Source organism: Callorhinus ursinus, unplaced genomic scaffold (genome assembly GCF_003265705.2).
Source record: "Callorhinus ursinus isolate GAN/ISIS: 27379988/994484 unplaced genomic scaffold, GSC_fseal_2.0 scaffold24, whole genome shotgun sequence".
Lineage (NCBI taxonomy): Eukaryota > Metazoa > Chordata > Mammalia > Carnivora > Otariidae > Callorhinus > Callorhinus ursinus.
Window position 1 is genome coordinate 2,709,598 of NW_027397086.1, and position 18,115 is coordinate 2,727,712.

Below are 18,115 nucleotides of genomic sequence, written 5' to 3' on the forward strand. Positions count from 1 at the left end.
CGCCTGGGTGGCTCAGTTGGTTGAGCGTGCGACTCTTGATTTCGGCTCAGGTCATGATCTCAGGGTGGTGGGACCAAGCCCCGCCCTCAGCGTGGAGTCGGCTCGTCCATCTCCCTCTGCTCCTCCTCTCCCCCCACCCCCTCCTCAGCTCATGCTCTCATTCTCTCTCAAATAAATAAATAAACAAAATCTAAAAAAAAAAAAAAAAGAAGAAGAACCTGAAGTCCACACTAGATCAGGGATCTTTCATCTCTTCTGCTCCCTGGCATACTTTAAGCACTTAGAACAGTGCCTGCTCTATATAGTAAAAGCTCAGTGAACATCTGAATAAGTAAATTAGTCCAACAAACTTTTACTGAACACTGACTACAGCCAAGCTGCAAACTACAATTGCTTTGCTGCATCCCAAATCTACCTAGACATTAATGTTCGCTGAACCCTGAAACAAGCCAGGCTCCAGGAAGGAGCTTGCAAACCAATACAAATTCAAGCCAAACAAGTACAATTCCTTAAACAACTAAACTCTCAAAACTATAGCATGACACATCTCTGAACTGAAGAGAACCCACATTTCCTGGAGGCTCCCTCTGACAAGCAGTTCCACCTCACCCCCCAAAAAAGGCCCAGCAAGACTTAGAGAGTCTGCAGTCCCTTAACCTGGCCACCCACTGCCACATTCACAGCTGCTACACTTCCAGCACTGCTTTTGCTAAATAGGTCACAGTGAGATCTGCCACAGCCCAGGGGGTGAGTAGCACTAGGTACTCTGGCCCCCAGCTCATTTGTACCAGACGCTCCTTCCTGGGATGGCAGAAGAGAAGAAGGGTCCAGAAATGTCCTTGGCCTTCTGGTCCTCTCCTTGATGCTGTCCAGTTTCTCCTCGTAGGAGGGCAGCTGGGTGGGCAAAATCAGAGCTACCTCTGAAAGGGTGAGGTCTGCAGACATGGACTCCCTGGGTTCCTGCAGCAATTCCCCAGGAGCCTCCCCTTCAGCCAGCAGGGATAGGGTGTCCAGTGATTCCCAGGTGCATCTGGGGTTGGTTGAACCAGACTGCAGAGGCAAGACTTTGAGATTTTAATATATGGCTTTCGACCAAAGCCAAAAAGCTGTTCCAAGAAGTCCTGAGTTCATTTGTCTCAGTCCAAGGGAGAGAACAGCAATCTCAGGAGAGACTGTTCCAGAGAAAAGGAAGGCATTCCAGAAGTGCTGCCCTGCGTCTGAATGGTCTTCCAGAAGAGGAAACCAAGAGTCTCCGTCAGCCCCTCCCCCCAGCCAATGAGCTATAATAACAGCAGCCGCAGCAAACATTTACTAAGCTTTGCTGTGCTGGGTACTGGGCATAACCTGCCGCAGATGTGGGCCTGCCACCGATCCCTGCTCCACCTTCCAGCTGTGTGACTTCAGGCACTCACTGCCTCTCTGAACCAAAGTCTCGTTTGCAAAATGAAAAATAACTCGATCTACTTCATAGGATTGCTGTGGGAGCTCACCGAGATAATGCTTAGCCCATTGCCTGCCACACAGTAGCGCTTAATAGGAGGCAGTGCCTTCAAAGAAAAGGACCGGCCTATACTGAGAAAAGCAAAACTACTTAAGAGGTTCCTAAAAGTCCTGTAAGCCATCATTGATATATTTAGTTATTTCCTAAGCGTTCGTTGATGCCTGTTTGTTTGTTTTCAAATAAACTAAGCCTCACGGCATCCTCGGGGTGGAAAAGGCGGAGGACAGAGCGACAGTCCTCGTGACAAAGGACGAAAACAAGGCCCCTGAAGGTCCGGGGAGGCGGACGGCAAGCACACGAGGAGGGGCCCTCTCCCCTCAAAACCCTCCAGGTGCAGGTTCAAAACATCGGACGCGGGGATGAAGTGGCTGGAGGCCATCATTAGCCGGGCAGTCGGCGCCAGGACTTTAATTCACCACTACTAAGAAGTGGTCATCTTTTATCCCTAAAGAAAAAAATGCACGTCAGGGCCCAGACCCCGGGGGAATAAGTCAGCGCCCCGAGACGCCACACTCGTGCTTTCAACGCTGGGTCAGGCCCCGCAGAAATAAAAGAGATAGCGGCCCCTGTTCTGGAGAAGCAACGAGCCCCCCAGGACTCCAAGTGGGCATCGGGGCCCCAGAGGACACCCCCTGGGCGCCGGCCGGAGGAGGGGAGAGGGCGGCGGCGGCCGGGGGTCCCGGGCTCCGCTCACCTGGCAGCGGCGTTCTGCGCACCTGGCAGGGCCAGGCCCCAGCCGGCCCGGAGCCAGGCTGGGGTAGCCCCTGCTCGGAGAGGCCCGGCCCCCCGAAACAGCCGGCGGCGGCCCGGAACTCACCTGCAGTCGCAACCGCGCCGCCGCCGCCTGTCACTCAAGCGCACCCATAGCTGCACCGCGCAGGGCCGTGGGGCTCGCGGGCCGCGCCCCGCCTCCTCCCCCTCGGCCGCCCAATCGGGAGAGGCGGCACCGCGGATGGGGCGGGGCCAGGCGGGCAGTGCGGCCGGGGGCGGGGCCAGGAGAGCTTGGGGCGGGGCCGGGAGGGGCTGGCACTGTGAGCTCTGCGCTCTGACCTCACTGCTGCGCGCCGGAAGCAGCCCCCGCCACGGTACAGGGGCCCGGCGGCCGGACCGCGGGGCCGGCGCGACCATGCCGGTGACCGGCAAGACTTTCCGCCGGCGCCGGGCCGACTCAGAGTCGGAGGAAGATGAGCAGGAATCAGAGGAGGTTCGGTACGTTTGGGATGGGGCTTCCAAGGGGCAAGAAGAGAGCCGGCTGCGGGACTTATCACCGGCCAGCCTCTTCTTTGTGAGCGGAAATTGTCCCTTTCTGCAGACAAAAATTGAGGCTCCTAGGGATGAGGCCGCCGCCCCAAGGCCGCACAATAGGGAGAGGTGTCCCCAGGATGCACGGTGGGTCTGACACCCAGTGGGTCTAAGCGCAGGGTCGCCTTCTGGACCATTGTGCTGGCGGCTCAGCATCTGAGCAGGGGTGCCAGTCGAAGCTGCCTTTTGAGTCTGAGTTCTGCGGAGGGTCTCTCAATCTTGTGCATTGCCTTTTTTCAGATTAAAACTAGAAGAGACCCGCGAGGTGCAAAACTTGAGGAAGAGGCCCAACGGGGTGAGGTGGGTGCCGCGGGGCGTGGGGGACGCGGAGGAGGAGGTGCAGATGACAGAGACACGCCCCTGCCTGGGTCGCCATCACAACTATCTCCTCAGACATAGCTCCTTCTCTTAACACACTGTGCACCTTCCACTGCCCTGAAAGGAGTCCAGCGTTCTTTTAAAGACGTTTAACCAGGAGATGGCCTGAGCTGTGTGGTCTTGAGGTTTGCCCCAGAGGTGCAGAAACGGGTTACTAACTCGTGTTTTTATTGCACCCGATTGTGAAATGCACATTGATTGTTAAGAGTTTGGAAAATTTAGAACAGTGTAATCAAGAAAATAAGCAGCACCCCTAATTCTCCCATCCACAGGTAACCAGTGTTAACATTTAATGTTTTGGGTAATCTGTTTTTTTCCCTCACATTTCGGACATTAACATTTTCCAAAGCTTTTTTTAGTGGCTGCATAGTATCCCACCCCGTGCATGTGCCATACCTAATCCCCTACTTAGGGGTCATTTGTAGGGGACAGTAGGTCATTTGTAAAAGTTCACCAAATAAGGGTGCGATAAGTATTTTTCTACATTTGTCTTCAGCTTCATGTTCCCCAAAGGCAAAATCTTAGAAATGAGATTTCCAAGCCACGATAATGTCAAATGGCCTTGTAGGAGAGTGTACCACTTCACCGTAACCCCCAGCCAGCATCTAAAGTACTTGCTGAACTCTGTTTTATGCTTGTAGGCTTTTCCAGCTTTTCCACCAAAGCCTACACCAGCTTTGGTGCCCACTCCTTAGAAATTGCCTTTGCTCTAATGTTACAACATACACACTTCCTAAGTGTTTTCCTCATATCTCAATTATGCAGTTTCTCTCTCTCTCTCTCTCTCTCTCCCTCTCTCACTCTCTCACTTTTCCTTTTTGTTTTTGCTCAGTGCTGTGGCCCTGCTGGTGGGAGAGAAGGTACAAGAAGAGACCACCCTAGTGGTGAGTTGTGGGGCCCTCCCTGGATAATGGGGAGTTGTGGCTGCTCTCCAGTGGGTGATTGTGTTTAAAAAAAAAAAAGTCCGCTGCCAATTATATAGATGCTTCTTCTCAGCTGTGTTTGCTTTCTGCAGGATGACCCCTTTCAGATGAAGACGGGCGGTATGGTGGACATGAAGAAACTGAAGGAAAGAGGCAAAGATAAGTAAGTACAGACCTTACTTGATACACACTAACCTGTAGCCCCTGCCTGGGTCTGTGTGACCCCAGATAGTTGGGGCCTGCAGCAGCAGCTTTAGTGGGACATCCTGAAGTATTCTTCGTGCTTTGTAAAGGGTATGCAGCTTAAAAACAAATGAAAGCAAAACTCTTTTCTTTCTTTTTTATTTATTTATTTATTTATTTTAGAGAGGGAGAGTGCACGTCCACACACGTGCTGGGCGAAGGGCAGAGGGAGAGAGAGAATCTCAAGCAGACTCCCAGCTGAGCGCAGAGCCCAGCATGGGGCTCGATCCCACGACCCTGAGATCATTACCTGAGCCGAAATCAAGAGTCAGATGCTCAACTGACTGAGCTACCCAGGCGTCCCAAAAGCAAAAACTCTTGAAAAGTTAGCTTAGTGTGTTGCGGATACTCTGTTTCTGTAAAGGTGCATTGTTTAGTGTGTTTCAAACCCATGTGGAAGTTTTGTTTTTCTTTTTTAAGAAACATACAAAAACACAATTATGAAAATAATAGAGGGTGCCTGGGTGGCTCAGTTGGTTGGGCGACTGCCTTCGGCTCAGGTCATGATCCTGGAGTCCCGGGATCGAGGCCCACATCGGGCTTCCTGCTCAGCAGGGAGTCTGCTTCTCCCTCTGACCCTCTTCCCTCTCATGCTCTCTCTCTCTCATTCTCTCTCTCTCAAATAAATAAAATCTTTAAAAAATAAAAAATAAATAAAAATAATAGAAAAGTAAGAAATAAAAGTATCTACTCCTTCCCCAGAGAAATCTCCAGAGGCCAACAGTTTGCTTGCTTCTGTTTCTTCTATTTACATGATGTACTTTTCTGTGTTTTGTTTTTTTTTTTTGTATAACATCAAACTCGGCCTCACTGAGTTGTGACTTTAAGACTGTGCTTCATTGCTTCTCCTTACAGGATCAGCGAAGAGGAAGACCTCCACCTGGGGACATCATTTTCCGCAGAAACCAACCGAAGGGATGAGGATGCCGACATGTGGGTATCAGTCTGGCTGTGAGCAGTTCGGGGTTCACTTCAGCCAGATAGAGTGCAAGATGGTTAGTCACAGATGACATTTTTAGAATTACCCAAAGGCAGCGAAGGTGGCCCCTGTCACCCCACCTCCCAGGCTTTTCTAAAAATTCTTTAAAAAGTGGTTCTTGGGAGTTTAGATTCCTTGACTAGTAATATTTTTCCTAAATACTGTAGAAATAAACATTGGATTTGCCCACTTTTTTGCTAACAAGGCTGTTAAACAGATGACTACCATCTGCCATTACCTTTCTATTTTCAGTGAACCTTCCGTATATTAACACCAATAGATTGGGAGGGCATAATCTCATAATAGAGGTTGGATGCTTTAAACTGAAAAAATTTTGCTTGATGAAAAAACTCAAGTTATTTTTATGTTTCTCATTTTTCCACGGACTGATGAAAACTTCATGGACCATCACTGCTCTGTGGGCCAGTGTTGGGGACCACTAATTTTATAAATGTTTGTTGTTGTTTTTAGAGAGAATTTTTTTTTTTTTTAAGATTTATTTAAGAGAGAGAGAGCGCGAGCAGGGGGGGAAGGGCTGAGAGAGAGAGAAGCAGATCCCTGCCAAGTGGGGAGCCAGACATGAGGCTCGATCCCAGGACCCCAAGATCATGACCTGAGCTGAAGGCAGACACTTTAACCAACTGAGCCATCCAGGTGTCCCAGGGACCACTAACTTTAAAGACGGGTTTTGTGAGCCTCCTGCCTCTCCCTGAGGCCTGTGGCATTCTCATTTCAGGATGAAGTACATTGAGACAGAGCTGAAGAAGAGGAAAGGGATTGTAGAACACGAGGAACAGAAAGTCAAGCCGAAGAATGCAGAGGACTGTCTTTACGAACTTCCTGAAAACATCCGTGTTTCCTCAGCAAAGAAGACCGAAGAGATGCTTTCCAACCAGATGCTGAGTGGCATCCCCGAGGTGGACCTAGGCATCGAGTACGTTTCAGACCCCTTCTGGCCTCCTCCTGCCCCTATCCCACTGAAGAATGCTCTGCTTTCCAGTGAAGGGGACTGTTTCTTCCCTGTCTCCTTGGAAACCCACAAATAATAACTATATTTTCTTTGGCAGGCTGAGATTCTTGTGCCCACAGTCTGTAAAGGATTGGTCAGTGTTGTTAGACTTAAGGGAAAGTCTCCTGAACGCAAAAGTGTGATGTTTTGTTTATTGAGAAATAATTAACATGTAACATATGGGTTTCAGGTATATAACAGAATGATTCAGTATTTGTTATACAGGTGTTTATTTTTATTTAATCTTTGTTCACAGCTCTTCAGCTGTTCTTTTTTTTTTTTTTTTTAAGATTTTATTTATTTATTCATGAGAGACAGAGGGAAAGAGAGAGAGAGAGACAAGCAGAGGGAGAAGCAGGCTCCCAAGGAGCAGGGAGCCCGATGCAGGACTCGATCCCAGGACACTGGGATCATGACCTGAGCCGAAGGCAGACACTTAACCATCTGAGCCACCCAGGCGCCCTCTTCAGCTGTTCTAATCAGATCCTTGTTTCCCTCTCCTTTATTCTGGCAGGAGCAATGTTAAAGGCTTACCCATCTCATGATCCTCCTCTTCATTTTTTGCAAAACATCTGCTCTAACACTGGATTATCATGGAAGAAAATGATGGTCAGAATCTTCTTTGGGTGTAGTAGGAAGTTGGGTTCTCGCCTCTTTTCTGGCCTTACTAGCTCTGAGCCTTGAGCAGTTCTCTTTCCTTCTCTGAGGCTCAGTTTCCTCTTGACCAGGAGAGGACAGTATGTCCTGTATCTCCGACAGCTGTGAGAACGGCACTGTAGGAGAGTAGCTCAACTGTGGAGCACTGTGCTCCAAGAGAGGATCTCCTTATGCACTGGTGGGCTTCCAGCCTGACCGTCAGTTCTGTCTGAGGACCAACAGTGAGACGGTCTAATACATGGCGTGGCTCCTTTCTCCCCACAGCGCTAAAATAAAAAATATCATTTCCACGGAGGATGCCAAGGCCCGTCTGCTGGCAGAGCAGCAGAACAAGAAGAAAGACAGTGAGACATCTTTCGTGCCCACCAACATGGCCGTGAATTACGTGCAGCACAACCGATGTAAGCTTTTCTGGGGAAGTAGCCCCGCCCTGCCGGGGAGGTCCCCTGGTTCCCATATTCTGTCTGATGTGTCCCCTGGTCTCTTTTGATCCAGTTTATCATGAGGAGCTCAATGCCCCCATACGGAGAAACAAAGAAGAGCCCAAAGCCCGACCCTTAAGAGTGGGTGACACAGAGAAGCCAGAGCCGGAGCGTGAGTGCAGCAGAGGCTGTGGGGCTTCCTGGAGCAGTCATCAGGGCCTATGGAGGCAGGGGGGCCTCTGCAGGGGTGGAGCTTGGGCTTTGGGGCCAGGGCACCCGGTTTCCACTCCATGCTCCAGACCATGGCCATTTGCCTTCCCCTTTCCAAGCCTCGGTTTACTTACCTGTGAATGGGGACCGTCATAAAACCAACCATTTGGGGTTGCCCTGAGGATTCCCTGGGCTATCAAATATAATAGAGACTTAAAAAATTAGGACATTTCAATAAGCAAAAATCAATTCAAAGTTACCCACAATGTCACCCAAAGATGAGCGCAGTGACATTTTTATGTACAACCTTCCAGACTTTAAAAAAATATGTATATAGAAATGCATATTGTATACATATATAATAGGATCTCATAGTGTTTCACTCAGTAGTGTGCCCTGCATGTCTCTCTGTGACAGTAAATACATAATTTCCTGTTTAGTGGCTATTTCATGTTCTATTGTATGGATATACTGCAGTTCCCTCTGGTTGGACACTTAGGTTGTTTCTCATTTTTCCCTATTTAAACACTGTATTTACCTATATCGTGTCCTTAGGCTACATACCAGTAAGTCGCCAAAGGCTCCTCTAGACGTGGGGCGATTTGATCCCCTGCTGGCAGTGTCCCCCTGAGCCCCTTTCCCTCATGCTAACCAGCACCGGGCGGGGGGGGGGGGGGGGGGTCTCCCTTTTCATCAACAACGGGATGATCCTAAGGAAATGCTGAAGTTGCTGAGGCGTCTGAAAAATCCAGGCTGTTGTTTTCCCTTCCCTCTCACTTGAGAAATTAGTTTCTCTAACACCTTGGTTGCATAGTCTTTGATTCCTAGAGCTTTGTGTCATTCACACAGTAAGCAAGGACTTTGGAGTCACGAGACTTGGCTTCCACTCTCAACCTCCCTTCACTTTCTGAGCAACCATGAGGAAGTCACCTAAGCTCTCTGGACAGTGGTGGCAACATGCCCCTGTTAGAATTGCGGTGAGGGGTAAAAGAAGTTGTATCTGAAAGTACTGGGCACTTTGTACATAGTCAAACTCTCACTGCACCCACCGACTGGTCACCTAGTCTGATGCTGTGTCACCATATGCCACCATACTGTCACCTGACCCCGCCTTCTGTTTATTTTCATTCACTCAGTAACAGGTATTCACTGAGGCCCTACTGTGTTCCTATTCACGAGGGTAGGCACCTGGGGCTCCTGTGTGGAATGAGACAGGCGTGGTCCTACCCTAAGCAGAGCCTCTCAGCGGCTTGCAGCATGGCAGACAGCTTTTCTTCTTTCCCTTTGTAGGATCCCCTCCTAACCGCAAGCGTCCTGCTAATGAGAAGGCCACCGACGACTATCACTATGAGAAGTTCAAGAAGATGAACAGACGGTACTAAGGGTGGCAAAAGGGAGAAGTGCAGAATGGGATGTAAATAGCGCTGTGCCTTCCATACCCCTCCCCCCGCCCCAACAAAACGCTTCCTAGACAGAAGTTGGCTTATTTGCCAGCAGACCATTCCAAAAAAGACTCTATTAGCCCTGCTGCTTACCTGCTGGATTTTTCAGGCACCGCATTTGTAACCTTTTGAAACAAAACGTGTAGTTTCCCTATTTGAGGGCAAACTCTATTCTTGTGAGCATTATTAAATCTTGTTTGTAAATATGTTGACTTTCTCTTAATATTGGCCCCAGGGCAGGAGGAAACAGCTGTATTCAGAGTGAGATGAAACCCTTTAGATTGTGCTGTTAATTATTAATATATGCAATCATGTGTTCTACGTTCAAATACCTGGAGTTCAGAAATGCATCCTGCACTGTTTATGCTGGATCCAGCTGATAGCAGAAAAATCTAGGATGGAATCAAAGGGACACTGGCATTTTCTGACTTTTACAAAGTTACCTATTTCTTTTCATTAAGAAAGAAAAAGAATTTCTATCATTTTCAGCACTTAAGTATTAAATATGAAACAAATCCAACCTTCTTGTTTGTATTGTGTCTCCTTCTACCAACACTAGGTAATGTGTTGAGAGCCTGGGGCGTGGGCAGCTCAATGCAAAACTCAGTTACTGAGAGATTTTCTCATTGAGTTTGAGAGATGTGGACAAGCTCCAACCTGCTGGCTGCCGGGGGTGGTTCCCCCTGTGCTGTCATTTTCCTGAGGCACTTAACACAGGTTAAGATGAGAAAAGATGAGCAGGTTGGTTGACCCCGGGCTGATTTTTAGAGTGGGTGTTGTGGCTTAGAAGAGTTCGGCTTTGGAGTCTGAGCTGGGCCCTGCTCACTGCCTATTATACCCTTGTACAAATCTCTTTCCCTCCGAGTCTGGTTTCTCATCTGTAAAATGGAGATAGTTCTTATATTTTTTCCTCCATTAGAATGCATGATCAGTGAAGGCAGGAATCATGGATGCCTTGTTTTTTTTTTTCTTGAATTCCCCAGGGTCTAGTCCATAACCCAACACATGGGCAATCCTCAAAACCATGAATGAATGGGTGAATGAGTGCAAGTAACTTCTGGGTGGAGAAATCTGAGGAATGCTACCTCATCTAGGTGGTGAAGGTCAGTAACAGTCATAAATAATGTCACTAGTATGTATCCTTCATATGTCATGAAAGTAGCACTCTACCCTTGTAAATGATGTTCCTCCCTAACGCTCATATCCCCAGTCTAATCATGAGAAAACATCACATCCCAGTAGTGGGGTATCTTACAAAAGATTTGACCAGCACTCCCCCAAAACTGTCAAGGTCATCAAACCAAGGAGAGCTTGAGAAATAGTCTTATCCAAGGAGGAGCCTAAGGAGACATGAGAAGGAAATGTAATGTATCTTGGACGGGATCCTAGATCAGATAGAGGACATCAGGTGAAAAGGGAAAATGAACAAACTTTAGTTGTATCAATATAGGTTCATTAATTTTAACAAGTGTAAAATGCTAATATGTTAATGCGGGAAATTACGTGGGAGGGTATATAGGACCTCTCTGTACTGTCTTCTCCATTTTTCCATATATCTAAAATTATTCCCCGAAAATAGTCTTATTTTTCAAAAACGCCCCCCGCTGCCCCCTGCGCTCCGCTCCCGGAAGCAGGAAAGGGCTCTGCCCCCAACAGGCATGGCGGCGGCGGCGGCGCGACGAGACCCGCCCCGCACAAAGATGGCGGCCACGGCGGGGCGGAGCCGGAAGCGCGGTCTGGCCGGAGCGCCGGTCTGGGGAAGCGCAAGAACGCGCGGGGCGGCGCGGGTCCGGGTATGAAGCTGGGCCGGGCCGCACTGGGCCTGCTGCTGCTGGCGCCGTTGGCGGTGCGGGCGGTGGAGCCCATCAGCCTGGGACTGGCGCTGGCCGGCGTCCTCACCGGCTACATCTACCCGCGCCTCTACTGCCTCTTCACGGAGTGCTGCGGCCAGAAGCGCAGCCTCAGCCGGGAAGGTAGGACGGGCGGGGCGGGCGACCGGCGGGGCCGCGGGCCGCAGCCGCAGCGGCCGGGCTGGGGCGGCGCCTGGCTCCCGGCCACGACCACGGGCGGACCGGTGTGGCCGGACACCGGAGCAGGCGGGTTGCGAGCCGGGCCACTTCCTCCGCCGAGAGTTTCGCTTCTTCCCAGCCGGAGGCAGGAGGGATGGTGGACGGCGGCCGAACCGCAGCCCTGTCCTGCGGGGCGCGGAGCAGGGGCAGGGCTGGCCGGGGGAGGCCTCCAGGCCCACCGCCACCTGCGGGCCGAGTGCTGACGACGTACCCCAGCGTTTCACGCGGTGCTCGAAGAGCTTAGCTGGCCCGCATACGCGCCGGTGCACTTAGCCAGATTTCGCCAGACACACAGACACCCCCTCCCTGACTAGCTTTGTTTTTCCCAGCGCTGCAGAAGGATCTGGACAGCAAGCTCTTTGGACAGCATCTTGCAAAGAAAGTCATCTTAAACGCTCTGTTCGGCTTCATAAGCAACCCGAAGCCCAAGAAACCTCTCACCCTCTCTCTGCACGGGTGGACGGGCACGGGCAAAAATTTTGTCAGCAAGATCATCGCGGAGAATATTTACGAGGGCGGTCTGAACAGTGACTATGTCCACCTGTTTGTGGCCACGCTGCACTTTCCACATGCCTCCAACATCACCCTGTATAAGGCAAGAGCAGATTTTTGAGAATCCTTCCTGGGTGAGGCCGGGTTGCTTTGTCGTGGGGTGGGATTTGGGAATTCCGTGTTGGAGTGAGTGAGCCCTTGAAGACGTCTACACGTGTGGGTTCCCCCTTTGAAAGGTATGGAAGTTAGGGAGGGTTTGAGGCTGTATGGAGCAGTTATACCATCCCAGCTTCGTGGTGGTTGCTGAAAACAGGCTCTGTATGACACTCTTTTCAGTAAGTGGGGTTAGACATGGATGTCGTCATATCCAACCTAAAGATCATCACATCTAACTTATTTTGTAAAAGAGGAAACATTTCTAGAAAGGCCTGAGGTTGTTTAGCCGAAGTGTTACAAACTGCTTTTACAGTTTAACTTACTGATGAATAGCCTGGACTTCGGCAGCAGACACACCTGGTTGTGAGTCCTAACTCTTCCACCTGCCGGCTGTGTAATCATGGGACTGAAGAAGGCTGGTGGACACAGGATACGTATTAACATCGCCATTTAAATGACCAGGACCAGCAACTGAGTGATACAGCATTGCTGTGGTATCCGCACAGCACAGGAATTACAATCCATGTGGGGCTTTGGAACCAGGCAGGGCGGGATTCAGATCCCAGCTCCTATCACATACTAATATTGTGATCTCGGGCAAGATGATGAAGTCTATGCCTCAGTCTCCCAGTCTGTAAAATGGGTATGATAACACGCACTGCACGGAGCTGTGGTGAGGAACCAGAGAGCTTGTGTGTGTAAAATTCTTAGCATGGTGCCGAGCATACAGTAAGCACTCTGTGAATGCGACCATTGTGGAAGCATTTGTAGCACTGATGCTTCTGCCATTTGTTTCTGTTGCACTCGCTGAGAACTTTGGCTTTTCCCCCTTGTCATTCAGGACCAGTTACAGTTATGGATCCGCGGCAACGTGAGCGCCTGTGGGAGGTCCATCTTCATATTTGATGAGATGGACAAGATGCATGCTGGCCTCATAGATGCCATCAAGCCTTTCCTAGACTATTATGACCACGTGGATGGGGTCTCCTACCAGAAAGCCATCTTCATATTTCTCAGGTAAGGTCAGGGCGGGGACCTGCTTGAAGAACCCTGAGCCCAAGTCTGTGGGCTCCAGGATGAGACCCAGTCCTCACTCACCGGAATTCTGTTGCAGCAATGCTGGAGCAGAAAGGATCACAGACGTGGCTTTAGATTTCTGGAGAAGTGGGAAGCAGAGGGAGGAGATCAAGCTTAAAGACATGGAGCCAGCCTTGTCTGTGTCGGCCTTCAATAACAAGAACAGTGAGTGCCCACTGTTACTAATCCCTCGCATTTGTGATCCTATGTCCCTAAGTTACAGATCTTCGGCATCACCATGGCCTGGGAGCTGGCTAGAAATGCCAATTCTCGGTCCCTTCCCCAGACCTACTGAGGCAGAATTTCTTGGAAGAATCTGTGTTAAACTCCAGGTGACTTTCATACACCCTAAAGTTTGGAAAGTGCTGTTTGAAAGAAAGAGGGACAGTCTTGATCATCGAGGTCTTAAAGAAGTAGGGAACTAATTTTAGCTAAATCCTTTTCCTTTGTGGAAGAAAAGCAGGCGGTTGAGCAAAGAAGGCTGCTATGGGTGCCTCCAAAAGAGAGGACCTGTCGGGTCCCTTTCTTTCTGTGTTTTGCCCTGGAACTTTGAGGAGATTCTGTGCCCCAGATTAACAGCCAAGCAGTGGGCGGGCCCTTGTTCTGCACTGGGCGCCTTGTAGAACACTCTACCTGCAGATTTCCTTTGATCTCCACAATAACCTTGTGGGTTAGAAACTGTCATCGTCCCCACAGAAACGGAGGCTCAAAGGGAGCCGCTTGCCCAAGGCTGCCCAGCCTGTTTGGTGTCTCTCGTCCCAGAGCCTGAGCTTTTCACTGCCCAGCTCATGGTTTTTCCAGTGAACTCACACACCTTTGACCTTGAACCCTTGGCAGTGGGAACTCCCCATGATGCAGAATGACTCACCGGGTAACCTGGGAGCTACGTGGGCTGTTAACCATTTAAGTCTGCTCTGTTCAGTTTCCTTCTTGAGCTTAGAAAACAAAAGTTCTCCTTTGAAACAAGGAATTCATTCTACTGCAGGGATATGTGAACAGTATCAGGTGTTATATATCCATTTGTGTAGCCGGAATATTACTGATGAAAGCCAGGATATTTTGTACACTGTTAGATGGTTCCTTGGCATGCAAACAGTATGAACACATGCACTAGAAACCTTAGCCTAAACGCTTCAGCAAGGTGAGGCCGGTTGCCTAGAACCCACATTCTGGGGGGTTGTAAAGGGTTCCAGAGTATAAGCTTCAGAATCACATGGACCTGGCTCAGCCATTTACTGACAGGCGGATGGCTGAACTCATTCATTCCACAAATGTTTATTGAGCACCTACTAGGTGGCGGGCACTGGTCCCAAAACTGGGGACATAGTAGTGAACAAAAGCAAATCCTTATCCTCATGGGGTTTACATCCTAATAATAATAAATAAGGAAGGAAATGGGTCAGGTGATGAGTATTTGTATCTATATAGAAGTAGAGATATATTTTCCTCTCCAATAGGTAAAAAGTCAGTCAATAACAAGGCTTTGGGGGTGCTGGAATGAGGATGGGCTGCAGTTTTAAATAGAGTGATCAGGGATGGCTCACTGAGGGTAACATTTGAGCTGATCCGAGGACTGAGGGGGTGAGCCATGTGGATACCACAGGGAACAGCATTCTGTCAGAGGGAACAGCATGTGCAGGAGCACTGAGGTAGGGGTGTGCCCAGGGTCACTGAGGAACAAAGGAGAAAGGGGTTGGATGAGAGGCAAGACTTGCACTGGGCATTCTGGTCATGGAAGGCCTAGAGGGCCATAGGGAGGCTTTGGGTTTGACTCCCAATGGAGGAGGGTGCCCCTGGAGTGTTTTGAGCAAACAGTGACGTGACCAGCCGTGGTTTTAACAGGACCACGCTGGCTGCTGGGGGGATAGTGGACTGAAGGTGGCAGGGGCAGGGACACCAGGCAGGAGCTATGCTGCAGCAGCCCAGGGGCAGGTGCTGGTGGCCCGGCCCCTCATGCTAGTGGTGGGATCCGGCAACACAGTGGGATGAGGATGCGTTTTGAAGGGAGAAGCCTACAGAAGGTAGAGTAAGATTTCCTCAGGGATTGGTGTGGGAGTGAGAGGGCACTGACTCAAGGATCCGGCTTGAGCTGTGGAAGGGTGGCACTGCCATTTCGGGGGACAGGCTGTCGAGTTGCAAGTTGGTGGGGCCGGGCGCGAGATGGAGACAGGCGTGGATGGTGAGCGCGGAACCCCTGTAGAGACGGGCAAATGGCTGACCGTTCCAGTGGGGTTCCGGCAGGACACTCAGGCTGAGGGTAAAAATGGGGAGTGGTCCGTAGATGGTTTTTCAAGAGACCCCGTCGGAGATCATTTTTTCGCCAGAACACTCTTCCTGTGGTCGGGTTCTTGTCGTTCCAGCTCTGCCCAGAGGTCACCTCCGGGCCGTGGCTGCCCACTCTGGCCAAGCAGTCTGTCCTCCTTGCCCACTCACCCCATCTCAGTGCTCACAGCCCCTGGCACTATCTGAAATCGGCTGTGTACTGGCTTGTCAGGTTGTGAACCCCTGAGGGCAGCGTCCATGTCTGCCCAGCTCCATGCTCTCTCCCCAGGGCTTGCGCAGCGCAGAGCAGGCCTTCAGGAAACGAGCTGTCCCCCCTTTGTTACTGCTTGGCCATTGGTTTTGTTCTTTCCCACGGCCGACTCCACCCCATCCAGGCAGTGAGATCTTTATGGAGCACCAGCTTTGTGCAAAGCGCTGCTGGGAAAGGAAAGTGGACGCTCCAGTTATGATTTGTAATAAGATGTATTTGCTCTTTGTCCCCGTTTCTGGCACAGATCTAAAATGCTCAGAATTTTCTAAGTGATAAGAGCCATAAAACTGTCTTGATAATCATAACAAACCTGTTAACCACACCTGAGTCTGTGTTAATAAGGGTCCTTTGGGGAAGCATCTGAAGGGCATAGTCTGGTTTCCAGGGGGACCAACCATGTGACTGGAGGGTTGGAACTTTCAGTCCCTGGCTGCTGGGGAGAGGACAGGGGTGGAGGTCGAATGAGTCGCCAATGCCCAGTGATTTGATCATGCATGCCTATGGAATGAAGCTTCCATAAAAACCCAGAAGAATGGAGTTCAGAGAGCTTCCGCGTTGAACATATGGAGATTTGGGGAGAGTGGTCCTCTGGAAGGGGGCATGGAAGCTTCACGTCCTTTCTGCATTCCCTGCCCTCTGTGTCTCTTCCATCGGGCTGTACCTGAGTGGTGTCCTTTAACTGAGCTGAACTGTAGCGCACCCAGCTGGTGTTGGAGAATTGCTTGGTGGTGTGGGGAAAAAAAAAAAAAAAAAAAAAAAACCACACATGTGGGAATGGGTGTCAGAGTGAGACCAGGCTCGAGGCCCCAGAATGAAGCGGCAAAGCGGAAGGGAAGCCGTTCACCTCTGCAGGCGCTGGGTGCGATCCAGTGGGCACGCTGTCGTCAGGAGGGAGCATGTGCTGGGTCCTCCTGGGAAACCAGGAGGGGATGTGACTGGGTCACGGGGTGGGTGCCGAGCCCACACTCGTCCAGGGTGAAAATACACAGCAAAGGCTGTGCCCTGTGGCCGCACCAGAGCACTGCTGTCACCCAGTATTGCTCGGACGGTTCCAGTTCCTGGTCCCTCGGTGCACGCTGCGTGGTTTGGACGTGTGGGCAGCTGCCCTGTCGCTGTCCGGTGAGTCCCAAGTTCCCCAAGTAAGGGAGCAGCTCATCCTCCCCTGGGGCCTCCTCTGTCCTTGCGCCAGCCTGGAAAGCTGGTTCGCCCCACACCCCACTCCGCCTCTCTGCATGCTCCCGGCACCCCAGGCTGGTGCGCCTCTCTCCCGCTTCGGATCTGTAGGTCCATCTGAGAGGCCTCCCCTGAGCCAGAGGCCTAAGGAAGGTGCCACGTGTCCTGTGCTTGGCTTTTGTGGAGGCACCGAGCCCCCGGGTTATACCTGACTCACTGGACTGGGGGCTCCACCTCCGGGTCTGGCCCTCAGTGGACACCCCATGGATGTGTGTTGGATGGATGGGGGGGCAGGTGGACAATGGATGAACAACACCTTTTTCTTCTTCCCAGGTGGCTTCTGGCATAGCAGCTTAATTGACCGAAATCTCATTGATTATTTTGTTCCCTTCCTCCCCCTGGAATATAAACACCTAAAAATGTGCATCAGAGTCGAAATGCAGGCCCGAGGCTTTGAAATTGACGAGGACATTGTAACCAAAGTGGCTGACGAGATGACATTTTTCCCCAAAGAGGAGAGAGTTTTCTCTGACAAAGGCTGCAAAACTGTGTTCACCAAGTTAGATTACTACTATGATGACTGACGGCCCCGGAGTCACTGCTTCGAGTTGGAGGAGAAGGAACTCAACACCCAGCTCTCTTCCCAGACCTCCCCCGGCTCCGTACTCCGGAAGAGGACTAAAGGGAATGCTTCCTGTGGAACAGGATGGGAATTTACCTGGGCAGGTTGCATCCAGCGGAGCCTGCAGGCATCAGACCCTACAGATCGTGGACTTCGGAACAGCCCCCGGAGCCTTCAGAGGAGGAAGCAGCCAGCTCCCAGTCTGCTCAGCCTAGGGCTCATGATTTTTTAAAAAATCATGTTTTAATTTCAGGTGTTTCTGTTTCAAGGAAAGACGTGTAAGTTTTACTGAAAATGTGGTGACTTTATTTAAAATGGTTTTTACCATTATGAGAAACTTTTCAGACTTTACATTTCTGGCTTTGTGTGTTTTTTTTTTAAGTTCCTGTCACCATATCGCATACCGGGATATCTTTACTGCAAAAAAGCCCAAGCCTGGGTTCTCGGCATGTAGTCCCTAGGATGGCGTAACTGGGGACCAAGCCTGGAGCAGTGATCAGGCCTGTCCCAGGCTGACCATCGCAAGGGGCAATTAAATGTTTAGATAGAAGGATGAGTGCATAAGAGGGGGACACACTCAGGCAAGTCACAGATAAGCCTTAAATCCCCTTTCCAAGGGTTTTGATCTCAGTAACATTGTGAACTGTGGGAATGATCTTAGCAACATTGTGAACATTTGTTAGAAACAGTTTCCTTGAAGAAAAGTATTTCCATCTTCTCACTGGCCAGTCCTTCAGCTTTGCAAAGGAAGACCCTTATCTACTTTCCATCCCTGAATGAGCCATGTGTTATCAGGCAAGTTTTGCCATATTCTTAAAAACTGTACTCGTTGCTAGTTCTTGTTTAATGAGAACTCCCAAAAACCTCTTAGGAAAGCTGAGCTGCCCCCCCCCCCGACCAGTCCACCCTGAGGATGCTGAGAATAGT

The 18,115-nt window shown here is 50.4% G+C and overlaps 3 protein-coding genes across 11 annotated transcripts in view; 2 read left to right on the plus strand and 1 right to left on the minus strand.

The window, feature by feature from the left end:
• USP20 (ubiquitin specific peptidase 20) overlaps positions 1–2,420 on the minus strand; it is a 41,979-nt gene extending 39,559 nt beyond the window's left edge. For 6 of the 8 annotated variants that reach the window (XM_073905622.1, XM_073905626.1, XM_025888342.2 and 3 more), the window contains exon 1: positions 2,196–2,333. The gene's annotated coding sequence lies outside the window, so the exon portion shown is untranslated. Of the gene's footprint in view, positions 1–2,195 lie in introns of all 8 variants that reach the window. The other 2 variants (XM_073905623.1, XM_073905621.1) reach the window with 1 other exon arrangement.
• Positions 2,421–2,549: 129 nt separating this feature from the next.
• On the plus strand, positions 2,550–9,586 carry CUNH9orf78 (chromosome unknown C9orf78 homolog). The gene is made up of 9 exons (XM_025888479.2): positions 2,550–2,710; positions 3,044–3,103; positions 4,014–4,065; positions 4,197–4,267; positions 5,203–5,280; positions 6,063–6,260; positions 7,257–7,393; positions 7,488–7,586; positions 8,915–9,586. Exons 1-9 carry the CDS (start codon positions 2,628–2,630, stop codon positions 9,004–9,006), a joined length of 870 nt encoding a protein of 289 aa, XP_025744264.1. The 5' UTR covers positions 2,550–2,627; the 3' UTR covers positions 9,007–9,586.
• Positions 9,587–10,810: 1,224 nt separating this feature from the next.
• TOR1A (torsin family 1 member A) lies at positions 10,811–17,539 on the plus strand. Of its 2 annotated transcripts, none has more exons than XM_025888394.2 (5): positions 10,811–11,039; positions 11,465–11,730; positions 12,625–12,800; positions 12,898–13,025; positions 16,900–17,539. In XM_025888394.2, the coding sequence occupies exons 1-5, from the start codon at positions 10,862–10,864 to the stop codon at positions 17,148–17,150; spliced, it is 999 nt and encodes a 332-aa protein (XP_025744179.1). In that variant the 5' UTR covers positions 10,811–10,861; the 3' UTR covers positions 17,151–17,539. The 2 variants fall into 2 exon arrangements, with proteins under 2 accessions (XP_025744179.1, XP_073761730.1); XM_073905629.1 differs by having other exon boundaries at positions 16,997–17,539.
• The last annotated feature ends 576 nt before the right edge of the window (positions 17,540–18,115 follow it).